General features: G+C 39.5%; 1 protein-coding gene across 4 annotated transcripts in view; it reads right to left on the bottom strand.

Moving 5' to 3' along the window:
• The window catches only part of SLC44A1 (solute carrier family 44 member 1), a 164,522-nt gene that overhangs the window by 3,213 nt on the left and 133,362 nt on the right, over window positions 1-27,947 (bottom strand). Inside the window, exons 16-17 of one of the 4 annotated variants that reach the window (XR_006737863.1) lie at window positions 27,531-27,690; window positions 25,053-25,070 (exon numbers count right to left, since the gene is read on the bottom strand). The exons of 1 other annotated variant lie outside the window; for it this stretch is intronic. Coding sequence is in view for 2 of the 3 variants with exons in the window: in XM_045563112.1 (XP_045419068.1) it covers window positions 27,655-27,690 (36 nt within the window). In the remaining variant the exon portion in view is untranslated. Of the gene's footprint in view, window positions 1-25,035; window positions 25,071-25,795; window positions 27,691-27,947 lie in introns of those variants that run through there. 2 more of the 4 variants (XM_045563111.1, XM_045563112.1) reach the window with 2 other exon arrangements.

A 27,947-nucleotide genomic window follows, 5' to 3' on the forward strand; every position in this document is an offset into this window, starting at 1 on the left:
GTGATTGTCTAACAGAGTTGTGATTTGTCTGATAAAAGTTCTTTCCTCCTATTTTTTTCAATTTAAATAATTTAATTTTAGAATAGTTTTATGTTTAAGTTGCAAAGATAATACAGAGAGCTCCCATCTACGTCACATCTAGTTTCCCCTATTGCCAACATCCTACATCACCACATTTGTCATAATTAGTGAACCAACATTGGTACATAGCTATTAACTAAACTCCATACTTTATTCGGATTTCATTAATTTTCCCTACTGTCTTTTCCTGTTCTAAGAGTCCATCTAGGAGACTATATTACATTTAGCTGTCCTCCTATTTTTAAATTTTAAAATATTATTTAAAAAGCAAAATGCAGCCCTTAAAACTAAAGTGCATAGTCTGATGAGTAAGATTTCATATGACACTTTGATGCTATATCTTTCCCACTACCCTCGAACATAAAAAACAGCATAATCTAGTTCATCCCAAGGCGTGATCAGAACACTCACTTCAAAGCTTTCTGAATTTTCTCTTTGTGTTAGATACCTTGGGAGGCCAGAACATCCTTCTCAGACTTAAAGTTCAAGGCTACATCTAATTAGCTGGACAAAGAAAGTTTTGGGTTTTGTATGATATCAAGGAGTTATTTCAGTGTTGAATTCCCTGGAATAGGTCTCTAATTCCATCTTTTTCATGCTTGTTCCAACCTTACTTTCTGAGACATTTCGTCAAATTCATCTTCCAGCCCTTCCACTGAGTTTTACATTTTTTTATATTTTTAATCTTCAAAAGTGCTTTTTTGGTCCCTTGAGTCTTCCTCTTTTAAATAGTGAACTATTTTCATGAATACAATCTTTTCTATTATTTATCTGAGTTTAGTAATTTAAAAAAAAAGTCATCTTCTACCTTACAGTCTGTTTCCCCCAAGTTGTTTTGTTGTTGTTGTTGTTGTCATCGTCTTTCTCTTTGTTTTGGTTTCTTCCACAGTAGAGACTTGCCCCAAGGACTGGTAATTCTTATTTAAGAATGGAGTACTAAAACTACTTGGAAGTTTTTTCATTTGTGGGTCATAGAAATGCTTCATTATAGAGTGACCTGACTGGGCCTGGTAGTTTGAGAACCTCCCCCCTACGTTGGCATCCTTGGGTATTTTCCTTTGGGGTGGTCAGATTCCCCAGAGAATAATTTTCCCGTTTCCTGCCTGTTGGGTAAAGGTCTGGTTGCTAGAATTCTGGGAGCTAGGAGAGGGAGGAAGGCTGCAGGTTCTCTACTTTCGGCATATAGACTTTTCCTTAATCCCCCTGATTTAGTGTGGTACCCCTGTTTCTGTTCTGTCTTAACCACTTCAGAGAATACCCCTCTAGTCGTCTGCTGGGGATGAGAAGGGGCAGTCGCCCAACTATACAGAGTAGGGGATGGTGTCTGGAAGACTTTTATTTTTTAAAATGCCTTTCTGAAATTTAGTTATAACTTAAATACATTAAAGTGCACAAATCTTAAGCATACATGGCCAATGAATTTTTGCACATGTATGTACCCATGTAACACCATCCAGGTCAACATGTAGAATATTTCCAGCACCCAAGAAGGCTCCCCCATGCCCCTTCCCAAAGCGCTCCCTAAAGTAACCACTATTCTGACTTCTTTTGCCATAGATTAGTTGTCCTGCTCTTGAACTTGATTGAAATGGAATCATACTACTATACGTTTTTGTGTCTGGCTTTTTCTCAACATTGTGTCTGTGAGATTTGTTCATGTTGTTTCACGTTAGCTGTAGTTCATTCTTTTTCATTTCTGTGTAGTATGCCATTGTATGAATATACTATAATTTATTTATCCATCCTACTGTTTTTGGACATTTGAGTCATTTCCAGTTTGGGGCTATTATAAGTAATCCCTCCATGAACATTCTTGAACATGTCTTTTGGTGCACATGTGTATACATTTCTGTTGGGTACCTACCCAGGAATGGACTTGCTGAGTCTTATGATATATGTTTATTTTTAGCTTTAATCAGTACAGCCAAAGAGGTTTCCAGTGTGCTTGTACTGATTTATTTTCCCATGAGTAGTGTATGAGAGTACCAGTTACTTCACAGTCTAGGCAAAACTTTTAATTTTAGCCATTCTGGTGGGGATGTGGTGGTATTTCATTGTAATTTAATTTGCATGTCCTTGATAACTAAAGATGTTAAGCATCATTGTATATGCTCTATCCTCTTGGCTATGTTCTTTTGTTAAGTGCCTGCTTGAGTCTTTTATCCGTTTGGGTTGCATGTCTTTTTCTTATTGATTTGAAGAAGTTCTTTATAAATTTTAGGTAGGAGCCCTTTATAAAATATGTGTTTTGCAAATATCTTTTTCTAGTCTGTGGCTTGCCTTTTCTCTCCTTTGATGGTGTCTTTCAATGAACAGAAGTTTTCAATTTTTATAAGGTCAAATGGAAGACTCCATTTTTAACAACTTAAAAAGGAATAAATTTATTTAGAAGTCTGGGCTATCTTTCTGAGCTTGCTATATAATACACTGTAGTAGAAATTGTGCTGAGCAGAAAACCATCTTTGTTCCAGGGTTCAGGCTTATGCTTCTTGTGCCAGCTGTCATCAAGATTGAACATTACCAGACACAAACTATGCCATGCTATTCTAGGATCCCTGGCAGTAGTAAACAGGAAGAGAGAGATCAATCTTGCATCGTTATAGCAGAACATATTGCAACAAAGTGTTGGTCCCTAAAGACTGAAGGATGAAGCTTCCAGGCCCAGGGTATAATTGTCTCTGCCGCCTTCTTTATAATTTGCTTGTTAATAACTTAATATTTTGTATGAGTTTTCTGCACTCCTACAGATGCCTCTCCACCCCCACCTTCAACAAAGCCAAACAGAAAGACTGATCATTCTATTACACACAAATGATAAGGTTTTATTACCTTTAATAAGAAGGCTTGAAGAGATAGTTGACCTACTAGCTAATTATGGACAAAGAGAAGGGCTATAAATCAACTGTTCAAAAACCACGTCACCGTTCAACAGTTTTTGACCTATAAAAAATGGTAATTTCATATAATCAACTTACTGTCTTTGGTAACCTTGCTGCAAATAGTTTATGTTGGAAAAATGCGAAGAAATAAAAGTCCTCAAATCAAAGCTGCTCTATGGCGCACATCATAGACTAGGGACTCAATAGTGTGAATTTCAGGATGCTGAGATGGGTGTACAGAGTTATACCTGCCTAAAAATTACTAGGCTTCACATTCTTTTAGCCAAGCCATGTGGATTGAAATTTGGACCTTATTTGTCTCTAAGGAGACTCTGGGAGCAGATCAGAATTATACTCTCTTTTCAGGTGTATGCCCTTCGTAAGATCCTCATGTCTCAGAAGAGGCTGTCAATCTCTTATTCATGACAGATGACAGGTAAAAAGCATGAGCCAGTGTTCAACTATACTCCAGGCACTTGTTAGAGAATAAAATGTATTCATTTCACTCCACTATTTATCAAAAGCTCAACTAAGACATAGAGACCAATGGATTTTCAAGTCTAGAAATAAACCCATACATTTATGATCAATTGATTGTGACCTTGACAAAGTGCCAAGACCATTCAATTGGGAAAGAATAGTCTTTCAACAAAGGGTGGATGGGACAATTGGATATCCATAGTCACATGAAGACAGTTGGACACCTACCTCGCTCCATTTACAACACAGACAAAATTAACTCAAAATAGATCAATGACGTAAATGTACGAGCTAAAATTATAAAACTCAGAAGAAAACTTAGGGCTAAATTGTTGTGATCTTATATTGGGCTATGGTTTCTTAGATAGGATAACAAAAGAACATGTAATCAAGGAAAAGATAGGTAATTTGACTTCATCAAAATTAAAAACTTTTAGCTTCAAAGGAAGTGAAAAGATAACCCAGGCCAGGCTAGGGGTGATGGCTCACGCCTGTAATCCCAGCACTGTAGGAGGCCGAGGTGGGAGGCTCACTTGAGCTCAGGAATTCAAGACCAGTTTTAGCAACAGCGAGAACTGTCTCCACAAAAAATAAAAAAATTAGCCATGCTCGGTGGTGCGTGCCTGTAGTCCCAGGTACTCTGGAGTGGAGGCTGAGGCAGGAGGATCATTTGAGCCTTTGAGCCCAGGAGTTTGAGGTTGCAGTGAGCTATGATGACACCATTGCACTCTAGCTGGAGCGACAAGAGCAAGACAATGTCTCAGAAAAAAAAGGGGGGTTGGGGGAATAAAGAAAAAAAAAAAGAAAAGAAGACCCAGAGAGTGGGAGAAAATAGTTGCAAATCATATATCTGATAAGAGTCTAGTACCCAGAATATATAAAGAACTCTTACATTCGACAAAAAAGAAGACAACCCAACTAAAAAATGGGCAAAGTACTTGAATAGACATTTCTCTAAAGAACATATACAAATAGCCAATAAACACACGAAAAAGTGCTTAACATCATTAGTCATTAGGAAAATGCAAAATAAAACCCCAATGATGTTGGTGCATGCCTGTGGTACCAGCTACTCCCTACTTTAGAGGCTGAAGCAGGAGGATAGATTGAGCCCGGAAGTTTTCAGCTATAGCGCTCTATGCCAATCGGGTGTCTGCACTAAGTTTGGCACTAATAGGGTGATCTACCCAGAGCGGGAAATGACCAGGTTGCCTAGGGAGGGGTGAGCCAGCCCAGGTAAGAAACAGAGCAGGTCAAAACTCCCGTGCTGATCGGTTAGTGGGATTGTGTCTGTGAAGAGCCACTACACTCTAGCCTGGGCAACAAAGCAAGACCCCATGTCTTAAAACAAATCAAAAACAAAACAAAACAAAACAAAAAACCACAATGAGATACCACTTCACACCCACTAGGATGGCTATAATCAAAAAGATGGAAAATTACACATGTCGAAGATGTAGAGACATCAGAACCCTTACACATTGCTATTGGGTATGTAAAATGGTGCAGCTGGTGTGTAAAACAACTTAGCATTCCCAGAAAAGGTAAATAGAGGGTTACCATATGACCTAGCAAGTCCACCCCCAGGTATATACTCAAAGAACTGAAAACATATGTCCACACAAAAACTTGTATGCAAACGTTCCTAGCAGCATTATTTATGATAGCTAAAAGGTGCAAACAACCTAAATATCCATCAGCTGGTCAATGGATAAACAAAGTGTATTGCATGATAGAATATTATTCAGCCATAAAAGGGAATGAAATACTGGTATGTTAAAATGTGGTCAAACCTTGAAAACACTATGCTAAGTGAAAGAAGCCAACAAAAAAGTCTACCTATTGTATGATTCCTTTCACATGCAATGTTCAGAATAGGCAAATCTATAGAGAAATAAAGTAGAACAGTGGTTGCCAGGTGCTGGGTGAGGGGAATAGGCATTGACTGCTTGCTAAAAGACATGGGGTTTATTTTGGGGACAATGAAATATTCTGGAGTTCGATGGTGGTCATGGTTGCACAGCTTTGTGAATATGCCAAAAAACATGAATTATACACTTTAAAATGGTGAATTTTATGATATGTGAATAGTATCTCAATTTTTAAAAAAAGAAAGAAAATAACTATGAAAAACTTTGGTAAGAAATGATTGACCTCCACATGATAAGAACTGTAATTAGGTAATTAGGGTATACATATTAAATTACATAACTAATAGTCTTCTAATTAAAATTACACAGACTTTTTTGACAGACAACAGTTAATGAGTGATTTTATATGTCAAAGGATAATAAGTGCAATATAGAAAAATAAAGGATATTAACCTAGACAAGGAATGTAGTGCTGGTGTTATTATTTTACATAAGTAGTTCATGGAAGGCCTCACTGATGAGGTAACATTTTTACTAAGAATGGACACAAGTGAGGGCATGAGACACTTGGAAGCAAGTGCAAAGGCCCTGAGGTATGCCTGGTATACACCAAGAACAGCAGGGGGCCAGGAGGTCCTATGGCTAGAGCAGAGCAAAGGAAGGGAGGGAGAGTAGCAGGGAATGAGTTGAGAACAGTAATAGGTGGGTGGATGGGGCCGAATCATGTAGGGACTTCGAAATTTATTCTGAGTGAGATGGCAAGCCATTCGAGAGTTTTGAGCAGAGGACTGATGAGACCTGACTTGGATTTTAAAGAATGACCCTGACACTTGTGTTGCAATAGTCAGTAGTGTGGCAAAGATATCTCTGTAATAAAAAGATTATAAATCTAAAACTTTAATGATAAAATATTAATAAAATGAAATATACTTTCACTATTAAAAGTCATGTTTCTGAAGAATATTTAATGGCATGGAACATGTCTATTTTATATATATGTTCAGATATATATATAACTTTATGTAATGTTAAATGGCAAGGGCAAAATATGGAAATATTTTTGTGTATGTATTTTATTATTTTATTATACTTCTGTGAAAATGGGCACATATATGGATAATTACTACAGATAGAGGTGTGTAAATATATAAATAAAGCAGGAAATGAACACAAAAATCATAGAAGTAGTTATTCTGGTTACAGGGATGCAGCATAGTTTTTCTCTCTTTTCTGGATTTATTTGCTACATATTTTCAAATTAAAATGCATTACCTTAATAATCAGTGGCTCATGCCTGCAATTCTAACACTTTGGGAGGCTGAGGCAGGAGGATCATTTGAGGCCAGGGGTTTGAGACCAGCCTGAGTAACATGGAGAGACCCTGTCTACACAAAAAATAGAAAAATTAGCCAGCATGGTGGTGTGCGCCTAAAGTCCCAGCTGGTTGGGAGGCTGAAGCAGGAAGATCACTGCAGCCCAGCTGCAGTGAGCTATGATGATGCCATTGCACTCTAGCCAGGTGACAGAGCAAGACCCTGTCTCAAAAAAAAAAAAAAAAAAAAAGCTCTTTTCTTTTTATCTAATAAGCCATTCAAGTTCTAGGAATGCATCTTTAACAAAATGGGCAGAGATACAAACAAAGATTTCTATACAAAGATGATCGTTGTAGCATTACTAATAATCCCTGAATTTTGAAAGGAAATTGCTAAATTCAATTGTAGGAGAATTATTGAATAGAATGTAGTACATTCAAATGAAAGAATATTATAAATTTATTGGTTCTGCTTTCAAGAAAATTTTAATACCATTGGGAAATTCTAATATGTTATGGGAAAAACAGAAGATAGAAATTATTTAATATGTATCTTATTTACTAAAACCTTTTATATTTAATATGACCTGAATTAAATAATAAATAGATAGATATACACACACCACACACATGCACACACACACACAAAGGAGAATTAGTAGTTATTATCTTTGGGTAATGAGAATACTATTTTGTCATACTTGCATATTTGGGGTTGCATTTTTAACTTTGTTATAACCGATATTTTTTATTATCTATAATGAACAAATGATTTTTTCAATCCATCTATGCATAGTCATCTTATTTATTTACTCATTTATTTGTTTATTTACCAATTCATCCATTTAATAATTTGTTTAAAGAGATTGGGCTTGAATTCAGGCTCTGGCAGATAATAATTGTGACTTTGGGCAAATTTCCAATCTTCCCTAGCCTGTTTCCTTGTCTGTAAAATGGGAAGAACACCATCTACTCTGCAAGAGTAAATGAGGTAATGTATATAAAGACCCAGCACAATGACTCACTCATAAAAGGTGCTCAAGAAATAGCAGTGGATATTAGTTGATTATCATTATTTTTAAAAATGGAAAAAGATGCAAAGTAGTAGTGGGAAACTGAAAATGTGTGGGCAGAGACCTTCACATTCTCCCAGTCAGGGGAATTATTGAAATTATTATTTTAACACAAGAACTATAAAAGTTATTACATGCTTGGGACTTAAAGAGAATGTAAATGTCAATGCAAAGCAAAGATCAAACATAAAAAATATAGACCCTTAGGAATAATGCAAAGCGCCGAGTAACCCCAGGAAACCCTCCGGTGTGGCTTAATAACTAAGACATTGCCATCTTGTGGAAGTAGTGGTGCATTACATGTTCCAGGGAATTTAATTTTGAAGCAATTTATATAGAAAGGCTGAACGACACAAAGATTCTTCTCTATGCCCCCATCACCCTGTTTGGATTATTGCAGTACTCCTCTACTAGTCTCTAATATGACACTCTTGTCCCCCAAGCCATTCTCCTACACAGAACAGTCAGAGTAAGCTTTCTAAAGTATAAGTCAGGTCACGTTACTCCCACGGATTGAAAATACAACACTCCTTGCATGGAAGGCCTCCAGCTCCGTTTGTCCCAGCCTCACTGAGCGTGAGCCACGCTGACCATCTTTCAGCTCCTAGTAATTATCATATTAAGCATTTTCCCACCTCAGAGCTTTCAAATATGCTGTTCTCTTTGCCTAGAATGTTCTCCCCCAGATTTCCACACCCCAAATCCTTCATCCTTCAAGTCCAGACTTTTCCTTCAGACAGACCGTCAGCAACCCCTATTATTTTCTCTTGTAGTATCTTATTCTTTTCATGGCACTTACCACAAATTATGTGTTTTTTCCTGTTTATTTGTTGAATGCCTGTTTCCCCTATCAAACTGTAAGCACCATGTTCAACGATGTATATACCAGAGCTTAGCCCTGTATAGTGCAATAGTAAACCTGTGCAATCTATATAATGAATGCCATTTAGTCAATAAAAATAATGTTTTTGGTGGGTATTACTGACATAGAAAATTGTACATGATATAATTTTGAGTCAAGAAAACAGATTCTGGCCGGGCGCGGTGGCTCATGCCTGTAATCCTAGCACTCTGGAAGGCCGAGGCAGGAGGATCATTTGAGCTCAGGAGTTCGAGACCAGCCTGAGCAAGAGTGAGACCTTGTCTCTACTAAAAATAGAAAGAAATTATATGGACAACTAAAATATATATAGAAAAAATTAGCTGGGCATGGTGGTGCATGCTTGTAGCCCCAGCTACTCGGGAGGCTGAGGCAGGAGGATCCCTTGAGCCCAGGAATTTGAGGTTGCTGTGAGCTAGGCTGACGCCATGGCACTCTAGTCCAGGCAACAGAGTGAGACTCTGACTCAAAAAAAAAAAAAAAAAAAAAAAAGAAAACAGATTCTATGGTAATACAATCCAATTTTGTTTTTAAAATGTGAATATATATTACATATATTTACATATATATTCCACACATATAGATGTTAAAAAATCTTCAAGGTGTTACAGTGGTTATCTAGGTTAGAAATTTGTGAGTGTAGTTTATGTTCTTATTTTTGCTTATCTTTTAAAACACTGATTGTTTATAATCTTTGTAGCTGTAATAGTTGGATTTGAGCTATAATGGAATCATATCTCCCGTCAGAGTGGGAGAGTACCAGTGATCAGCAGTAAACATTGCATTCCGGGTGGCTGCTCACATCTGTGGGGTCTGAGGCAAGACGACACATGGAAGACCCTGGTCCCATGCTCTTCCCACCCTTGTTCCAGCCCACACCACGAGGGGCCTCTCACACTCACCTGTGGACACTTGAGCCCACAAGTCCAAGCTCCACCTGCCACAGTCACAGGCAGTATGCACGCTTAGGAGGAAGTACCTGGAGAAGAGACCCATACAGGCCTTCTCTGGGGAGGGAGTTCTAGGGTCTGGGGTTTCTGGAAAGTGGTCTTTGGCTTAGGGTGGACACACCCCCGTAGTCCTGTGGACTCCTTGACCTGTAGAAAGAGGGGGGCAAAAGCAGGGGCCCTGGTGTTCAAGATCAAAAGGTCCTAGTGATTGCATCTAACCAAAATTAACTTTGAAAAATCTCTTAAATCATCCATAAAGTATAGTACTGTACATATGCTTTATGCATGCGACGCTGTATCATTGTTTCCTAATTCTTCCTTGTCCGTGTTTCCCTGTGGCTCTCGGTTAATTTCATCTTCCATGGTGTTGGTAGAGTCAACACCCACTTACCTGGCCACTTGAACAATGTGTTTCCTTCTGTATCCATGGTGAGTAAACCCTTAAAAGCATTCATACTTTCTTTATACGTTGGCTTTTAGGCTTGATGGCATCTATTACTTGCTTAAGTTAAAGCATCTGTAAGATAACTCTGTATAGTTCGGAAAATGATAGGACTTGGAATGACAGGTTGAAAGAGAGGGAGGGAAATTAGTGTGCTTCTAGGTTTTCAGCTTGAGCAACTGGTTTAACAATGGTGCTATTTACTGAGAGGGAAACGGCTAGGAGAAGAACAAGCATAAATGTACCGTAATTCATTCACCTGATTCCCTATTGTTGGACATTTATGTTGGTGGCAGTATTTTATAATTAGGAACAATACTCCGAGTTGTGGGAAAATCTTTTCACACATCCTTAATTTCGAAACATAGAATTGCTGGGTAAAGGATGTGCACATTCTTGAGATTTTTAATACACAAAGTCAAATGACTTTTAAAAAAGCTGTTTCTTCACACAACATTAGAGTAGACTTTTAATACTCAATTTCTAACTCTCCCTCCCTTCTCCCTCCCGTCTCTCCCATTTTTCTTTTGTCCATTCAATAACTAGACTTTTAAGTACCTAGTATGTCCCACACAAGGCCTGACAGGAGATAATTAGGGAAAAGGAAGAGCTATGAAAAACTCGAGAGCTTTGAATTTGGGTAGCATGGATATCCTACCCAAAAACTTGTTTGACTCAGGATAACAGGCCAGATAAGTTAAAATTTCTTCTTCATTTAAGTTGGTGATGCTACTCTGAGAGTTTGGAAGAAGAAATGTTTAACTTTGTGCAGACCACAGGTAGGATGCTCAGACCAGGCTTTGCCCCAAGGAGTTTAGAGACTAGCATTTTACAATGAGTTTTTAAAATATTATGCAAATCTGGCTCCCTTAATGGCCACACCCATTCTCCATCCCATGAGGCAGGACTGCCCTATCCAAGGGGCTGTCTCCTGGCAGCTGACAGGGAAGGACGGAGCAGGAGATCCAAGGTCAGGGTGGGAGTCCCCCAGCATGAGGGCCCCCCTGTACAGTAGGGCCAACGTCTACCCTCTTGATCCAAGGGGAAATTTCATGCTACTTGGCTTGAGCACCTGACTTGCTAGACGTAACTATGACCTTGACGGAGAAACAGGAGTTGGTGGACTTCCTTATTGTTGTAACTCAGGTAGGAGAGTCCAGCCAACAACGTCTCCTCTCCTCTCAAGTGGCCCGCAGTGAAGACGTGAGCACACACAGCACCACATTCACTGCTAGCAGAGGCCCGAAGTTACTGGAACAGTTAAACCCCTGTGCAAAGCTGGAAAATAATAACAAGGCACCTATGTGCTGAAGGAATGAAAAGGAGATTCCCAGAGTATTGCGAACCTAATGTAAGACTGGTTATGAGTGTTGTTGCTCTGTTTTCTGAACACGGGCTATTAACTCCTATAAGCCAGAACTCTGTTAAGGACTGTGGCTCTAATGCTCATTTGAATAACTCGCTAGAGGGACCCCCCCTCCAAGCATTCCCCATCACACAGACCCCAGCTGTTCCGGGGACTGAGCAAGGAGCACTGCGTGGAAGGTGCAAAGCAGCAGATTTTGTTCTCTAACCACCAGAGCAGCATCATGGAAACATGTTGTCTTCTTAAAAGGACTTCTGAACTGGGTAGAAGGTAGGAATGACTAAATTAATTTTTATTAATAATTAATAGTTGGCAGTACCTGTATGTTTGGAGTTCCAAAGCAAAGAAGAGGTTTCCTGGAGTATAGGATGTTCAAACCCTCAAAATCCCAGATTGGGACGTATGGTCTGTCCAAAGGTTTTTTTTCTCCTGACTTGTGTATTTCCCAAAAGATAGTATCTTTATAAAACTATAATGAAGGTATAATCCCCCTTTCTACCCTGTGAGCTTATTAAACACTAAAAAAAAATTACTTTGAACCTGCTTTAAAATCCTTCGAGTACAAATAAGCAAGGTAATATTTCAGGATCACCATTCTCTCCCCATATCAGGCACCAGCTTTGTCTTGCAGCCACCTTTGGGCATTTGTGTTAGTGCTATCCAGACATGTTAAAGCTTTGCAAAACAGCCCGTTTCCTACCATACATCTCTATGCTAATACTAGGGTTCTTCAGTTTGTCTTTTTCTTTTGAGGCTTTTCAATCTTCTGTAACTCAGCTCTGTTTTGATTGTCATGTTCACTGCCAATATTTGTTCAGTCACCATTTGCCAACATCTTGGCATTTCTAGAATAATCAAGCAAAGAGTAGATGAGTACAACAGAACAAAATATGTGCAATGGGGACTGTCCCCAAAAATGATGACCCTCTATGTCAAAGATTAACTTTGGGCTAAATTTTTGAGAGTAATGTCCTTGAAGCCATTGACTTCACTAATGAGCAAGAAACCACAGTCCGTTAGGCCATATCTGATCATTAGAAAGTCACACTTTGGCAAGAGTGGCTGGGAGACCCTCTCCTGATTTGGGGCTGGGCCAGTCAGGCACCCGGTGCTTATCTGTACAGATGGGGCAGCCCAGCCCATAGGCCAGGAAAGCCTGGCTGTGGGGATCACATCAGGGCTGTGGCCCGTGTCCAGTGGTGAACAAATATTGACAGGATTGAAGTGGCACGGGGGCAGAAAGAGTGGGGAGCTGGTTAATGACTGTCAGACTCCACACCTGGAAGAGCTCCAGATCTTTACGGAGAGATTGGGACAGAAAATCTGTAAACTGAGAAAAGTGCTCTTATTTAATTAACCTATTCCAGAGGTGAGCCCCTTAGGACAACACAGAACAGCACAATCGAATGGCTGCTTTCCACCCTTGCAAGTCTGCAGGCTGTGTGCTTCCCCGTCTTTTGATGGCTCACTGATACCAAGGGAAAGAGAAAAAGAAGGGAAAGGATCTAATGTTTATTAAGGACCTGCTATGTGTTGGGCACTGGTCTCAGGATTTTATACACATTTTTGTTACTCAATCCTCAAGAGAAGGTATCATTAGCTCCTTTCGCCAGGTAAAGAAAGAGGAGAAGCAACTCACCCTATTGTTAAAAGCAACATGGAAATATATTCATTATCACTTATTACTTTAAAAGGCACAGAAATTCAGCTCTGTCAAATATCTACACAAAAAGAAACCCTGTTAGAGCACTCAGGCCAAATCTGATTACTAGAATGCCAAGAGACTTTCCAAATGGAATGGGACTTCTTGTGTTGAATCTGCATGAAATTCTCAACTAACAGATACAATCTTAACCAGGAATTTCTACTCAGTTGGATTTGACCACTCTCAGATAAATAGGATGTGCTATACTTTGTGCACTGATATTCCAATGAAATAAACAATCTGATAAAAAGCAAATATGAAATTTAAACCCTTCTGTGGCTAATCATTACCTATAGGATAAAATCTAAACTTCTTGGCAGGGGGTGAGTCCTGATCTGACTCCTTGGCCTCATCTCCCATCACAGCCTCACACTTTACAAGAGCAAATTACTTGGAGGTTACCCCTTTCCAAGGGCATACATCCCAACCAAATGCTGTCTCACACCTCTATCTATGCCTTAGCACATACCAGCTTCTTCTGGGAACTTCAGACCTGGTAATGTCTGGATTTGGAAGAATATATATATATATTTTTTAGACAGGGTCTTGCTCTGTAGCCCAGGCTGGAGTGCACGATAGCTCACTGCAACCTCACACTTGTGGGTTCAAGCGATCCTCCTGCCTTGGCCTCCCAAGTAGCTGGGACTACAGGCATGCACCACCATGCCTGGCTAATTTTTTTTCTATTTTTTTGTAGAGACGTAGAGACAGGGTCTCGCTCTTGATAAGGCTGGTCTTGAACTCCTGACCTCAAGCGATCCTCCCACCTTGGCCTCCCAAAGTGCTAGGATTGACAGGAAGAACAAATTTTTCCCAGGCCTCACCTTACTCCTTGGACCCATCCCATGCCAATAAGATAAATCGTTCCCCTCCACCCCCAGGTGCTTCTACATTCATGCACTTCCATGGCTGCACTGACTACACCTACCCGCCTCCACCCCTGAACTGTGTGCCCCCTGAGAGGACTGGCATATAGTTGGTGCTCAGTAAAAGAGCCAATTTCATTAAGATATCATGGTACTATTTTTTTTTCTTGCCTAGAGTTTTCAATAAGAGATGAGAATTGGCTTCCTATTATTTCCCTAAAGCAAACTCATAGAATAAATTCGATAGTCAAGAAGTTCAGTAAAGCCTTTCAGAGGAAATCCAAAAGTTGGTAATGTTTCAAATGAGTGTGAAATAGGAACACTTATTCTAAGAGATATGTAAGACAAAGAACAACATTCTTCAAGTATATATTGATTCTACATGGAATCTAGTGAAAATACGATACAAATATAAACACTAGTGTCCCCAAGATACCTGGAGCTTTGGGTGTATTAATTGTCGCTCTTAGAATTCAAACATTAAAATGCAGCACTCTCAGTATTGTAGACCGGGTAAGAGAAAACACCCGTCGTTTTAGGAGTTGAGTTTGCTAATTGTTACTAGACCAGCAGGTGTCGCTAGAGACCAGCGCATTTGCTACTGCTGCCAACTCAAGAATGAGCACTGCAAATCCGGCTCCCGCTGAAACTCCTTCCTTCTTGTAAGGTCCCGTCCCTCCGTGGAAACTTTAGCTGGAACAGCATGCATGTCCATAGTTCTCAACGTTTATTATGGAGGAGAATACTTTAGGCTGGGTGGGGGTGTGGTAAAATGCAGATTCCTGCCCCCTAGCTCAGTAGATCTGGAAGGGGACCCTGAGTAATTTCCATTTTAAGCGCCGCCCTTTTACCTTCCCCGCATTCCCTATTGCGATGCACTTTGAGAAACACGAATTTGCATCCCAAGTAGGCTGTGCAATATCATCTCATAGCCTCCACTCAGAGACAATCAGGCTGCGAAGGGACCCATTTGTTCATTCATTCAACAAACATCCATTGTGCCCTTATGGCTTTCCCGTTACCACTGGGCACCTTCACAAAGTTGTGCAGCTCATCCTCCTATCTCAGGCTTAAGATCATTGTCAAGGGATCAGTCATAGAATTCAGTAAAGACTCAACCTTTCCTTTCTTATGTCCATCCCATCAAAGAACCTGGCTTCCACCGTGAGAGGAAAAAGATATCCTTTTCCCATAAAGAGTTTTCATATGTTTACAGAAATTCTGCCAATAAATTGATCCCTAATGGATCCCTAATGGTTAGTTTATAGGATATAAACATTCCAATAATGTTAAGAATGAATCTTATTAATATTATTATTGTTTTTAGAGACAGGGTCTGGCTGTGTTGCCCAGGCTGAAGTGCAGTGCCTATTCACAGGTATAATCGTCGTGCACTACAACCTGAACTCCTGGGCTCAGCTGACCCTTCCTCCTCAGCCTCTTGAGTAGCTGGCACTGCAGGCCTGCGCCACCATACCTGGCCTACTATGGCTTTAAACACAAACAAAAATAATAAATCCATTAGTATCTGCAAATCAAAATGCCACTATATTTCACTGTCACTTTAACTTTGTAAATCCAAGATACGTAAAAATTCTAGTACTAAAAAAGTGGGATAAATTATATTGCTACAAATAAAACATAAACAAAAATTCCATTAGAAACTTAAAATTGCTATGATACGGTTACCCAGGGGAGTTGAGGGAGTGTGCATTCTTAGAAACTTTAATGAAAATCATGCATCTCAATGCAGACTACAGCTAAAAAACAATAACTGTCCAGTGAAAGCCTAGTATGCCCGAAGTCTACCTATTGTTTTTTAACTTTCTTACTAGTAGAAATTGTTTTTGCACTAGAATGGACTTTAAAGATCACAAAATCCAGCCTTTCACTCTGTGCTCAATACTGCTTTACAACATACCAGCCAGAAAGGTGCCACCCAGCCTCTGCATGCATTCCCTCGTATTCAGGGGGATCACTTCCTCCCCTGGAGCTAAGTCCATCTTGATACTATTCCAGTTTTCAGAAAGTCTTCCTCACATCCTGTCTGGCAAGCAGAAAAGCCAGTGGCTCTACCAGAGAGTCCTTCCCCGCAGTACTTAGCATAGAGCCTGGGTGAGGACTGCATCTCAGCTGCATGTAACAGAAACCTATAATAATGGCTTAGACAAGGAAGGGATTAATTCTCCTCATGTAATCATAAATCCAGAAGACAGCAAGCCCAAGTCTGGAGAAACTATGCAACAATGTCCTTCAGGAACCAGGCTCTTTCTATCTTTTGGTTCTGCCATCTTTAGCATGTGGTTTTGTTCGTGCTTTTAAGATTACTGCTGTTCCTCCAAGTATCACATGTGCATTCCAGACAAGCCAAAGAAAGGGAAAACCAGGAGGATGGGCAGCACGTATATTGAGAAGGCAAAATTTTCTTGGAAATTCCCATTTATATTTCAGCTACATCTCATTGGCTAGAACCATGTCACATGGCCATCTCGAGCTTCCAGGAAGTATGGGAAGAGCGTATTTTTGTTAGGCACTTTGCTGACCAGAAGTGCATCTAGGTTATGAGGAAGAAGGGCAGAATATCTATCAGGTAGAGCAATTAGCAGTCACTGCCACAGCCTGATAGTAATAGGTGATGAACGTATGTTAATTGATGAAACAGAAATGGAAAATGTCTTTCCAACCATTCAGAACCATTTAGGGGCTCAGGACAAGATTATAGGAGCTCTTTTTTTTTTCTATAACATCCCTTCAGATACTGGAATATAGTGATCATATCTTTTCCTTTTCCCTACCCCAAGATGTCTCTTTTCCCAGTAGATATCTTTTCCAGGCTTGTCTCAGAAAACACTCCGATTTGTTTATATCCCAGGTGCAAACTGACTTAAAAAGTGGTGCAGTTATCTCCTTCCTCCTGCTCTGTACCATGTGGAAGCTATTACTGAACAGCTACCACAGCAAGCATGTAGAGTGCCCAGACCTTCGTTTCTAAATATCAATTTCCGTTAAAAGGAACCAGGGCTCCTTGAAGACTTGGCTGATTACGGAGCTGAGACCGGGAAAGCACAAGATGAGCCTGGAACATCTGGATATATCAGTAAACAAGGAAGTACTCAAAGAATGACGGGGACAGGTCAAAAGTACAGGAGCCAGCATGAATGGGCTCTTATTGGCCAAATCGGAGATAATTTGAGCATAAAAATAAATGATAGTAACAGAAAAAAGTAAGAATCTGGGATTCAATAAATATTTGATGAATAAATAAATGTGAGAGAGAAGGGAAAGCTCTTCCTTACAGTAGAATACTAACTAATAAATGTAGGAGGAATGATGAAATTAGAAAATTACTAAGCCTAGGAGTTTGAGGTTGCAGTGAGCTATGATGATGCCACTGCACTCTACCCAGGGCAACAGAGCAAGACTCTGTTTCAAAAAAAAAAAAAAAATGTGGCATGATTATAGCTAACTGTAACCTCTAATTCCTAGGCTCAAGAGATCTTTCTACCTCAGCCTCCCAAGTAGCTGGGACTACAGGTGCAGACCACCATGCCCAGCTAATTTATTTATTTATTTCTTTAGAAGGACAGTGTCACACTATGTTGCCCAGCCTCCTCTGTGGTTTTGACAAGAGATCAGGGAGTAATCTTATTAAGGATCACTTGTATGTGATGAGTTTCTTCTCTCTTACTGCATTCAATATTCTCTTTGTCAACAATTTGATAATAATGTTTTGGTGTGGATCTCTTTGAGTTTATCATGGAGTTTGTTGAGCTTCTTGCATGCACAGATTCATATTTTTCATCAAATCTGAGAAGTTTTCTGCCATTATTTCTTCAAATGTTCCTTCTGCTCCTCCCTTTCTCTCCTCTCTTTATGGACTTCCATTATGTGCATGTTGGCATAGTTGATGGTGTCCCACGGTTCTCTTAGGCTCTGTTCATTTTTCTTCATTCTTTTCTCATTCACTCCTCAGACTGAATAATCTCAGCTCATCTATCTTCAAATTTGGTGATTCTTTATCTTCTGCCTGTTCAAATTTGCTGTTGAACCCCTGTATCAAATTTTTGATATCAGTTATTTTTCAACTTCAGATTTTCTATTTGTTTCCTTTTGGTCATTTCTTTTTATTGATATTCTCTCTTTGATGAGACATTGTTCTTTTGATTTCTTTAGCTCTTTGTCCTTGGTTTTCTTTATCTCTTTGAGCATATTTAAGACAGTTAATTTAAAGTCTCTGTCTAGTAAGTCCAATATCTGGGCTTTTTAATGACAGTTTCTATTAATTCTTTTTTCTGCTAACAGGCTATACTTTCATGTTTGTGTGCCTTGTAATTTTTTGTTGTTAAAACTGAATATTTTAAATATTATAATGTGGCAACGCTGGAAATCAGACTCTTCCCCCTCCCTAGGGTTTGTTGTTACCGCTTGCTTTGGGTTATAGTTATTTGTTTAGTGACTTTTCTAAACTATTTTCTGTCAAGATTGTATTCTTCGGTGTGTGTGGTTAGTTCTATTAGTTTGTGGTCAGCTATTGATTTGACAGAGATTTCATTAAATATACCTAGAGCAAAAAAAAAAAAAAAGAGAGATCATCTTCTAGTCTTTGCACATGCGATCTGGGTGGAGACACTCTTTAACACTTGGCAAGGCTGTGTACTCTGCTTTAGAATTTACTTCCTGCTTCCTGCTTGCATCCCGAAGGTTAGTCAGGGGTGAATGTTTATGATCTTCTTCGGTCCTTTCTGTGTCTAGCCCTGGGCGTGTATGTGGCCTTCTAGACTTCCGGGTATGTGCAGGAGCTTTTCAAAGCCCTTATTTCCCCATGTACGTCCTTCCCTAGCCTCTTCCTTCCCAGGTTTTCCATCTGTCTGCTGCTCGCCCATCTGTTACTCCTCACCCCAGGTTGCCACAACTGGTATATTTGCCTTTAAATGTTTTTTGACAAATGTCACCTGAGAGGTCGAATCAACCTTAAGAAGGTTCTGAGGCAGGGGAAACAAAGACAAACCCCTGAGCCGATCCTTCAGGGAGCCACCAGACAGGTCAAAACACACAACACCAATTTTTTGAAGAACAAGGTCTATATCGCTCACTCACACCAGCAAGCCACATCAGAAACACGAGCCACCATCCCCACAGCTGTGGCCGAGCGGGGATGGTATGCAGGTAAGTTAAAATGCCCCAGTGCTCTCAGAATTGAAATTTCCTTGCTTAGCATTTGCCTAGTTGTAAGTTTTTAATTAGATTCCAGAATTTGGCAAAAGTTGATTTGATGGTTTTTGCCAGCTTAATCATTGCTTTAGTGGAAGAATGGAGGTTTGGAATTTCCTACTCTGCCATTTCAGCCTTATCACCCCATCATTAGCTTTTATACATAAAACTAGACTGGAGACTCTAACTTGTGTTCACGTCTATACTCTCGGCTTCTAACACATAGCAGGTACTCAATACATACCTGTTAGGTAGTGACTGAGTAAATAAAGAAATTATCATCAAATCCCTAGAAGACATTATTATTCCCATTTCACAAAGGAAGGTACTGAACTTCAGAAAGGTTTTGTGGCTTTCTCACATTATCCAGCTTATACAATAGGTGGCAGAGACCGATTCAAACCCATATCTATAACCTCAAGACCCTTGTTCTCTTCCTTATACTATGCAGGCTCCTTTAGGTATCAAAAATAAGGAGATAACGATTCTGTTGTATTTAGCTGCTTTCAAAGCATATTCCTATTCACTAATTCATTTAATTATCATAATAATCCTACAGCATAGGCTGAGCATAGTCCATTTTATAGGCAAGGAAACTGAGGCACAGAGAGGACAAATAACCTATAATTGGATTGGAGGAGCTGGAGATAAATCAAAAATTCCAATTTCTGATTCAGTGTTTTTTCTGTTATTTCATCTAGTCTCTTTAGTAAAGTAAACAAGGTTTTCATCTTAACGTGGTTCTTTTCAGGTGAAAAGTAAATCATTTTTCATTGCAGTATTGCATGCAAACTGGGAGATTCACGCTTGACTCCCATCTTTCTCACTTGGCCCCTTATACCAATCAGTCATCCAGTTTTGATGATTCTACCTCTTCATGAGCTCTTAAATATACCCCTTTCTCTCCATTCCTATTGCCAGTGCCCTAGCAGGAGCCCTCATTCTAGATCACTTGGCATATCACGATGGTCTCCTCACTGGTTTTCCTAACCCAGAAGTAACTCACCCCGTACTACCCACTGCTGTCAGAGTAATTTTTCCTCCCAAATGCAAATATCATCAAGCACTCCCTTGCTTACAGTCTTTCAGTGAGCCCCCATTCAGCATAACCCAAGACCCTTAGAATGGCCCACAAGACCTTCATGATCTGATCTCTGTTGACATCTCCAACTTCATGTCCCCACACCTGCTCTTTAGTACAGATTCACAGACATACCATCATTTCTTCACATATGCTGTTCCTCATTCTTGGAACACTCTCTACCTCCCTTCCCCAAAGGCTTATTTACTTAGTACATCCCCACCTCCCCGCCCCTTCCACCTTGGAGTGGGTCTCCCTGCTGCTCCTGAGTTAGCTGTTGGAGCAACTGGCACACTGTAGTATTAATGCAATCATCAGCTTATCCCTTTGCCTTCCTAAATGGACTATGAGTTTTTGGAGGGCAGAAGCTGGGTCTCTTATTTCCATATCCTTAGCTAATATAGAACTCAGTAAATGTCTTTGGAATAAATGAAGACTATCTGTTTTATTTATACTCAAGAACATGCCTTGTAACTCATAATAGAGGCAGACCTAAATAAGGTCTGAGGTAACAACTTCAGTTAAAGCATCAGGAAGTTATATGTTGGGACTTAACCAGCTCAGCATCTCCAAATCCCAATTTGAGAGCCATATGTGGGTTATTTTTGCTTTCACAGTAACTGGAAGAATGCATATACCTTCTTCTACCAGAGAATAAAATCCTATAAATCTTGGTGTTTTCCTTTCTTTTCAGGTTGCTAGGAAGCTGAAAGTGTTTAAGGCTTAAATGTACTCTGACCATATTAGTTCTAGAGTCTACCATATTTATTTCTTCCTGTTTATGTATTTGCTTTTACATTTGTATTTTAATAATCTTTTTGTATATATGCCTTTTCGGGGAAAAACTGGGCCATAAATACATAAATATACATACACTAAAAACACATTGCATGTTATTTCTTGTTAGTATAGAAGCACAAAGATGGTTAAGGTAACAACGTAGAAGGGCAGAGTTGGAGCCACTGAGACAAAGTTTGTCCTCAGCGACCTAAGCAACACAAGCCATTGCTAGGTTGGGAACTCTTAATTTAAAACCAGAGATCAGGTAGATTTCATTCATCAGGGAGTGGAGCAATCTTTGTTGGCACAGAGAAATATTTTTAAGACCTCCAATTCTTCTTTAACTGGCTCCTTCTTATCATTACAGAGATTTTACAACAGCTAGCACTGAGCAGAAAAGGAAAATAAATATTTGTAAAATTCAATGAATTAGAGAATCAGAGCTTAGCTGAATGTGACCGTCTGGCACAAGCCCCTGTCTTTGAAGAAAGAGGTGGCGCACATCACCCTGAGCATAGGCCTCCATTAGTTATTTTCTGTTCCCCCAAATCTAGTCACCAGACCTGTTGGGTTTCCCACTGGAATCCTCCTCTTCCCCAGTCTTCCTTTTAGGCCCTGGCTCAAGTCTTCTAGGTTTCCACTCCCAATCCAGTCTGCAGAGAGCTAGATTACTGTTCTGCTTAGAACGTGTCACAGGCTCCCCACAACTCACAATTTAGGTCTGAACACACACACACACACACGCACGCACGCACGCACACGCTCCTTTATCCTCTCTAGGGTCCCCTCTTGCTGCACAGCCACATGTTCTCTGCTTTGGAGATTCTGAACGACTTCTGTTTCCTCATGTTGCCGTATGATCGCCCATGCTCTTCTCTCGGTGTAGAATTCCCCCCACCCCTCCACCCTTCCTCATCTGGCTAATTCCTGCTCATCCTTCAAGACTCAGCGCAGAGAGCTTCTCCTAATGACCTCAACACTTTCCTAGATGCTTCCAAAGCACCCTCTACATCTCATCATAACCCTCTCTGCTGTCTGCCTCCCTCATTAAGCTGTGAGCTACTTAAGAGCAGGCAGTGAGCATTTACCAATGTGCTCCCAGCATCTAACTCTGGCTGACCGGAAGAGGGCTCAGGAAATGCCTGTTGAATAGAAGTGGAAACACTTGGCACACTGCTGCAGACACGCTTAGGAGACGCATCCGAAATGGGCCTCATTCATCACATGTTCTACAAAAATGTGGGATGTGGATCTCCTCGATCTCCACGAGTCTATCATTTGTATTATTTTTTTGTAATCCTTCTAAATTTATCAAATCCTCCTCACTCCTTCCACTGACCTTTGTCTTGTCTAATTAAAAAAAATTCCTAAATACATTTAGATTTGACTTAAATTTGTTTTCAAACTGAAAGCCAGTTGTCCTAAATACCATTTATTAAGCAAATTCTTTGCCTCCTTATTCATTTAAGGTATAATCTTAGCTTTTATTAAATTCTTATAAATAATAGGATTTGGGGAACTTTGTCTTCCATTCCATTGGTCTATTATCACACCGGTTTAGTTACTCTCATTTTATTAGCTTACCTGGCTATTTGTTTTTATATAATTTAATTTCTTATATTAAAAAATTATAGAGGAATATTTTAAACATACAAAGAAGCAAAGAAAAAAAAAAAAACCAAAATTACCCATAATCTCACAACACAGAGATAACCATAATTATCATTTTGTTGTAAATAGGGTAGCTTTTGTACCTGACTTTCACTTAACCATCTTGCCAGATTAACTGATATTCTCCAGCTTTCTGTACAACGTACTGGTTGATGTCTACATAAGCTGAATGTTCCTGGAGAGAGGCCTACATTCAAGGGCCTGTGTACTCTGCTCTCAGCATCGGTGGGTTGTGCTTAGCAAGAACCAGGTGTGTTTATTCCAACATGTTATGCTAGGTGTGCTTACACTAATGGTATCATTACTTAAATATTATGTATACTGACAAAACCAATGAATATGAGAGGAGTAGTCTCTATGAACACTAATGCTTTGAAAAGGTGAATGCCTTGGAAAGATTCAATAAAGGTAAAACGCAAAAACTACTACTTTCAAATTATATGTGAGTGAGAAATACAAACACTGGAAAGAAATTATAAAAATCTGGGAATCTACACTCAGTGGGTTTCATAATCATCTCTAAATTCTTGATCCATTTAAAAGAAATCAATATTTCACATTATTACCTCTTTGGCTGGTTACATTACCAGTGTTGTTAATGCAAAAAATAGAGTAGACAACTTCAGAAGAGTCAGGACTCATATGAAAGAATTAATATACCTATGTCCAAAATTGGCCAGTTAACATTTACATGTTGTAGTTTAAAAAAAATCATTTTTAATGATTCTCCTTTTTAACCAAATTTTTCAACTAACTGGTTAACTCCCAGTGCTTACAGAATTCGTTAAGACACCATCTACTATACCTTCATTTTAAGATGTATAAGGATATTTTATATAAATGAGATCATGCTATAAATATTGCTTTAGTCCCTGCTTTTGCACTGAGTATATTGTGAACATGATTCCAAGTCATTAAATATAATTTATATAATTGTTAATGCCTGCCCAGTCTTTACTGTTGAACTTTAATTTATGCTTCCTTTTATTTAACATCAAAACTATGAGACTGGGCATGGTGGCACACACCTGTAATCCCAGCACTTTGGGAGGCTGAGGTGGGAGGATTGGTTAAGACCAGCCTGGGCAACATAGTGAGACTCCCCATCTCTACCAAAAAAAAAAAAAAAAATACCTGGATGGTGATGCACACCTATAGTCCTTGCTACTTGGGAGGCTGAGGAGGAAGGCTTGCTTGAGCTCAGGAGTTCAAGGTTGCAGTGAGCTATGATCATGCCACTATGACAGAGTAATGCCTTGTCTCAAAAAACAAAAACACCAAAAACCAAAAACCATCTAGGTACCCTTTTTGATTTCCTCTTTCCCAGACAGAAAAGCTTGGTGTTAATCTTATGCCTAGCCTAGGATTTCTTATATAACTAATCTCCTTTTCTCAATTTTTACTTGCCTCTATTTAAAAAGTATTTTTTAAAAATCATTTTATTTTGTTGTAAGCTTCGAGAATACTTTCTGGAAGATAGAGAGAATAGACCAACCATAAATACCTAATACTGTCTCCCAGTGTGAGGTTACAGGATGCAACATGAGGTTGACTGAAAGCATCTTTGTTTTGCCTTGAAGGCAATTCCTCACTGCTGCCTCTGCAGGCTGACAGACCTGGCCAGGGAGCTTGTACCTAGAGAGCTTTAAGATGTCTGTTGAAATTGGTGATAAGCCCATGAAATGGTCTAGCAGCTTAGCTTTACTCTTTCTGGAATCCTAAATTTAACCTGGGTGAATGTTCTAAAGTTATTTTCTCAGAATTTGGACAGTAAACAAGGCACAAAGCATTTCTTACTTTCACTACTACTCGCCACAACTGAAAAAACAATGTGCAGAGGCACGAATTTGTGGGTCAGTCCAGCAACACCTGATCAAAAACACGAAGCCAAAGAGCCTCATGGGATACTGGCTTCTTTCTGAACCTTTCAACATCTTCAAGGGCTTTGAGCTGTACAGCTCTTTGAAGCAGCTCAAATTTTAATCACTACTTACAATGCTGGGGTGGATAAGTATTGTGTCTCCTGAAAGAATCCTCTAGATTTTTTTATTTTCTAAAATTTGAGGTTAAACACAGAGTTAAATACTTTCCATAGCCAAACAGAGAGAAAAGACTTTGGGGTACCCTTCTGAAGAAGTGAGGCTTCTCATGGGCTCTTTAATTACTAAGTGGTTTATACCACAGAAATGATGTAAATGTGCGTCAGAACCACTCAAGAAAGAATGATTCAGTCCAGACTGGTTAATATTCTTCAGTATCCCAAATATCTCTAGTGTTTAGGGACACCCCACAAATGTTGTATAACAACTTCTTTTGGCAGGATGGTATAAACAACCAGAACTATCATCTGGGCATTACTCACATTTGCTAATAAAGGCATTACTCACATTTGCAGTTTACAGACCAGCTTCGCAAGAAAAACCTAAAATTACAAAACAAATTAGGAGAGGTTTATGGGTATTGCAAAAGGTCTTCCACTTAAGAACTTCCCTTCCTTAGTCCCTAATGTTATTTAAGATAATTGGTTATTTAAAAGCTTGCTTTTTCCAAATTTTAATGGGGCACAGCTACTGCCTAAATGATGGCAGTTTCACCAATGTGCAAACTCGGCCGGGCACGGTGGCTCATGCCTGTAATCCCAACAGTTTGGGAGGCCGAGGTAGGAAGGTTGTTTGAGGTCAGGAGTTTGAGAACAGCCTGGATAACATAGCAAGACATCATCTCTACCAAAAAAAAAAAAAAAAAAAGGACTAACTCAATCCAGATTCAGGCTTCCATTCACGTGCAGGGCACTGTACCAGGCACAATGCATGTTTTACACGATGGATGTTGTCTAACGGAGCTTTTCTACTCTGCCTGATGACTGAATTCAGCTGCAACCTTTGCATTCACGGGGCAACTCAGTCTCCAGCTATGAAGCCTGGCTGGGCAGTGGATGAACTCTGTGCTTCAGAAATTGGTTTAAGTATATTTATATTTCATACTCCAAGGACCCTGGAACATGCTGAGAGACAGAAAGGAATAGCCGGGAAATTCTAGGGCACCCTTGCAGCACACTGACTTACTTTGAAATCCAGATATTGCCCATGATTCTATCCGTCACCACCCTGGGCATGGGAAAGTGTTACGACACGGTAGACAATAACATTCTTTCCTATAAAATTTTATTTATTACATAAAAAAGTCTATACATTTGTTAGACTAAAATACAGTTTTCATTATAATTCTGGCAACTGAGTCAGTACACAGAGAAAACTTAGCATTAGATCAGCACTTTTTTTTTTCTAGTTCATATTTCTGCACAAGAAAAACATTTCAAAGCTCCATTTCATATAGGCTCATTGTACTCTGAAACCAGATGGAATTCCATCCAATTCAGAGCTCTTGGAAGTTAATTTCCCAGCAAGATTTGATATCTCCAGAAAGTTAATTGCTTAATATACATATTTTTAAAGTCCTCTGAGAGCATAATGCTCCATCTGTAAAGTCTGCACTGTGTCAGTGACAGTCACAAACACTAGGGCTACAACTGTGTCTGTGGGGCACGTTCCAGCACCTACATGTTTGTTTCCCCACATGAATACAGTGTAGCGACACTGTAATCACACACACAGAAACTCAAAATAATGGTAAGGAAAATGATCCCAAACTATGGAATTCATGGAAGGCTTCCCTGTGATCCTCCAGTTTGTAAAAGACAGAGACAAGATACAAAAAATTCATTTTGGCACTATGGAAATAGAATGAAATGGCAAAAAAAAAAAAAAAAAAAAAAAATACAAAAAGGCATCAGATTGAGAAATCCATGACAACACAGCATACTCTCATGCTGGATTACACAGCAGTGAGAAATCAAGACACACTGACGTGTGTTTTCCATCTGTATCACGCCACACACTGGGCTGGGCTGGACACTGGATGTGAAGACTCAGTGCCTGAGAGATCAAGAGCAGGTCCCTATCGTATTGACTGATCTTTAAATTTGGCTGCCTGGTTCTAGGAGCTCTATTCTAAACTCACTGAGTTCAGAAAGGCTGTGCCAGCCAGTAAGTAAAGTTGGACCTTTGGTCTTCAGAAGATATGCTTTTGTCTTTGGTTGTTTTTCGGAGCCCCTGTCATTTTGTTTGATGCCCTTCACACCTTGCTCCTCACCTTTTTATTAGTTGTAAGGTTTTTCCTCCAGTAATTGAATCAGCTAACAAACCTCCGAACTTACTTCATTAGGTGCAAGATCTATTAGAAGTGAATTCCATGGTCAAGAATATTCTGAGACTGTAATTGAAACTTCTTTTTGTTATGGAGCTCTTAGTACCCTTATGTAGGAAAGAGATCAGAAAACCTCAACAACACAACACAATCTAGCAGCAGTAAGGCAACATGGACGAAAGGTACCTATATCCATGTGATCATATCTGGAAATCAAAACTAGCAAAAACAAGAAGATTCCAGAAATTCTGAGCACAGAGTACTGGAACCTAAAGAATGGGAAAAATCTACTTAATAGTCTGTCTCAAATCACCAGCCTTCAAAGCTGTCCTATTATTGTCACATTCCTGTGTGGTGTCTAATACAATTTATGGAAAAAAGTCCTGACCTAACTATCAACACGGTAAATTAAGAAGGTGCTGACATCTTCCAGTGGTCAGTTAGAATGGTCACTGGGACCCATTCTACCTGCCCAATTATTCCCCAAGTCTTCTTTTCAATCCTTAACTTTTATTCACATGGAATGATTTAATACATAGTCCTCAAACAATAGCTAACACAAATTATATTCCTAGCTGATGGGATGGGTGGATGAGATCCATACTTGAGGGTCAGAACATTCTCTTTAAGTCATACGCTTCTATGAAAAAAGGATGTACCAAATTTAGATACTTACACTGGACTTAGGCCCTTTTCTACTTGATATGGAATTTCCACCAGTGGTCTTTCCATTTACTACTGTGGAAGGTTCATTAAGGCTCTTCTGGGGTTGGGGTAGGGAGCTGACTTTTCTCCTTTCTTCACCAGCCAGTTATGAGATTTCCACTTTCTTCAGCCTGAAAATGTAGGCAACGGTTTGATGTGTGACTATCAGTCATGATCACTGGAATTAAATCTTAAAAGAACTTCAAACTCCTTTAAGGATTTCTGCCTGCTTTTCCAAAGGCCCAGAGAGCTTTCCATGTTAGATGCAGCACCCTTACCTAGTAATAAGGTAAATCCATGTGCTTCCCTAAAGAAGAAAGGAGGGGTAGATATGGGGGATTGCGGATGTAGTCCCATTGGTAGAGTGGCCCAAAGCTGCTTTAGGGGG

Source organism: Lemur catta, chromosome 10 (assembly GCF_020740605.2).
Source record: "Lemur catta isolate mLemCat1 chromosome 10, mLemCat1.pri, whole genome shotgun sequence".
Lineage (NCBI taxonomy): Eukaryota > Metazoa > Chordata > Mammalia > Primates > Lemuridae > Lemur > Lemur catta.